This window comes from Oncorhynchus gorbuscha, linkage group LG07 (assembly GCF_021184085.1).
Source record: "Oncorhynchus gorbuscha isolate QuinsamMale2020 ecotype Even-year linkage group LG07, OgorEven_v1.0, whole genome shotgun sequence".
In the NCBI taxonomy this organism is placed as follows: Eukaryota; Metazoa; Chordata; class Actinopteri; order Salmoniformes; family Salmonidae; genus Oncorhynchus; species Oncorhynchus gorbuscha.
In genome coordinates, this window is record NC_060179.1 from 5,283,054 (window position 1) to 5,285,278 (window position 2,225).

At 44.3% G+C, this 2,225-nt stretch overlaps 1 protein-coding gene across 1 annotated transcript; it reads left to right on the forward strand.

The window, feature by feature from the left end:
• The first annotated feature begins 228 nt into the window (after nucleotides 1-228).
• Nucleotides 229-1,937, forward strand: LOC124039088 (musculin-like). The gene is made up of 2 exons (XM_046354967.1): nucleotides 229-929; nucleotides 1,412-1,937. The coding sequence occupies exons 1-2, from the start codon at nucleotides 468-470 to the stop codon at nucleotides 1,487-1,489; spliced, it is 540 nt and encodes a 179-aa protein (XP_046210923.1). The 5' UTR covers nucleotides 229-467; the 3' UTR covers nucleotides 1,490-1,937.
• The last annotated feature ends 288 nt before the right edge of the window (nucleotides 1,938-2,225 follow it).

The following is a 2,225-nucleotide window of genomic DNA, read 5'->3' on the forward strand; positions in this document are numbered from 1 at the left end:
GAGAGGGGAGTGAGGAAATGTTCCTGAAAACACTGTCACCCTGCCAATTCCAGGACTCTTAAATTAGCCGGATGAGAGTGCCGTCAGGTTTCAGTTTTACAAAGCCTTGACTCGCTATTCAAGAGAGGTTAAGAGAATACACACTTCATTCTGAACTAATCTTTCGATCTACTGGCTCAGTCAGACTACATGATAACAATGGCAGCGCTCCTGAACTAGAATGTCATTTTGACATCTGAGGATGAGATGGATCAACTGAGGACGTTTTTAAATCCTTTTTTCCCTTTTAATTTGAGTTGAAGGAGCTTCACATTCCTGGAGCAGAAGAAGTGGAAACGTCTATTTCAAAACCACCTATGGAACAGAAATAGCATCAAAATAGAGTTGGATTAATCAGGTCTATCCCACCTGTAACTCTCCGGTGACTCCTCTGTCCTGCTACAGAGGCAGAGGTGAAACAGACAGACATGTCCACCGGCTCAGCAAGCGACGGAGAGGACATTGAGACGCGTCACGAACGGACTGACGCACCATTCGAAAGCTACAAAACCAAACGGAACGTTACACAGAGACGATACACTTCCACCGAGTACTCAGACGACGCGTTCGTCGGTACTGACGGCGGTTACGAAGTCCGAACCAAGCGCTCGTACAGCACCACCGCCGGAGGAAAACAACTTTTCAAAGGGGGTCGACAAAAGGATGGACGACAGATGCAAAGGAACGCTGCAAACGCCAGAGAGAGGGCGAGGATGAGGGTGCTGAGCAAAGCCTTTTCCAGACTGAAAACCAGCCTGCCGTGGGTACCGGCCGATACCAAACTGTCCAAACTGGACACGCTGCGACTAGCATCTAGCTACATATCACACCTCCGACAGCTACTGCAAGACAACCACTTCGAGAGCAGCTTTGTACACCCTGTCAACCTGGTAGGAAGCCTTAAATATTAGACAATGTCTGTGTTCTGTTCACAGACCTTGTCAACTTGGGTATGAAAGAGACAAATGTTTATTATATATATTTTACTTAAACTCTTATATCCAGACCTACTCATTCTATTGCATGTAGAAAAAACGTGCTGTGTAAAATGTGTAGGAAAACACAAGAAAATACTTTCATCCATTGCTTTTTGCGGAATGGGGTGGTGAGAGTCAGACCATTGATGAGTCTACTTTGGGACTGAATTACCTAGGCTAAGATACTATAATAGCACCACGATGGTAAATCAATTAGGATTCCTATTCCTCCTGTCTTTTTTGTTGTTACAATATTTACTAATATATCCTGTCTATTTATTTAATCGAACTCTCTCTCTCTCTCTCTCTCTCTCTCTCTCTCTCTCTCTCTCTCTCTCTGTCTCTCTGTCTCTCTGTCTCTGTCTCTCTCTTTCTCTCTCCCTCCCTGTCTACAGACTTGGCCATTTGTGGTAGGAAGATCAGAGGACAACAAGGACATGTCTGCAGCCGGACTGTGTGGAGTTATTTCATAGGACAGGAGGGATCTCCCTCTCTGCTGGGACTGTCCTGTTCTACCCTGTCTGCTGGCACCCTATTCTTTACATAGTGCACTAAAGTACTGCACTATATTGGAAATAGGATGGATGCCATTTGGAACTAATTTCAAGTATTTTTTTGTCCTTTGTATAAAAAATCTATGTTTCTGTCTCTGTCTCTGTCTCTGTCTCTGTCTCTGTCTCACTCTCTCTCTCTCTCTCTCTCTCTCTCTCTCTCTCTCTCTCTCTCTCTCTCTCTCTCTCTGTCTCTGTCTCTGTCTCTGTCTCTGTCTCTGTCTCTGTCTCGCTCTCTCTCTCTGTCTCTCTCTCTCACACACACAGAGTATTCACTTTGAACTCTATTCCAACTTTACTTGTAATGCAGTAAGGAGTGTCTTTGGGAGCATGTTTATAATTTTTTAATAAATCTGCCGATAAGCATCTAGAATGGCCAGTTTCTTCAAAGCGATGGTGTGTGGGGGGGGGGGGGGGACACTCTTAAGGCAAGACAAGGAGAACATTTCCTTAATGAGGAAGCTCTGTTAGGAGGAGAAACCAGAGGTTTTTATATGGTTGTTTGATTGTTATGTGGTGTCTTGTTCTGTTTGTGGTCAAAGCACAGTACCGTAGTGTTTTGTTATTTCAAGCCACGCTGTAAATAGCAACGTACAATAATGCATTACGCTGGAGGCTGGTTTGTGTTACCCCATACCCAAATATTCAATACTCAATA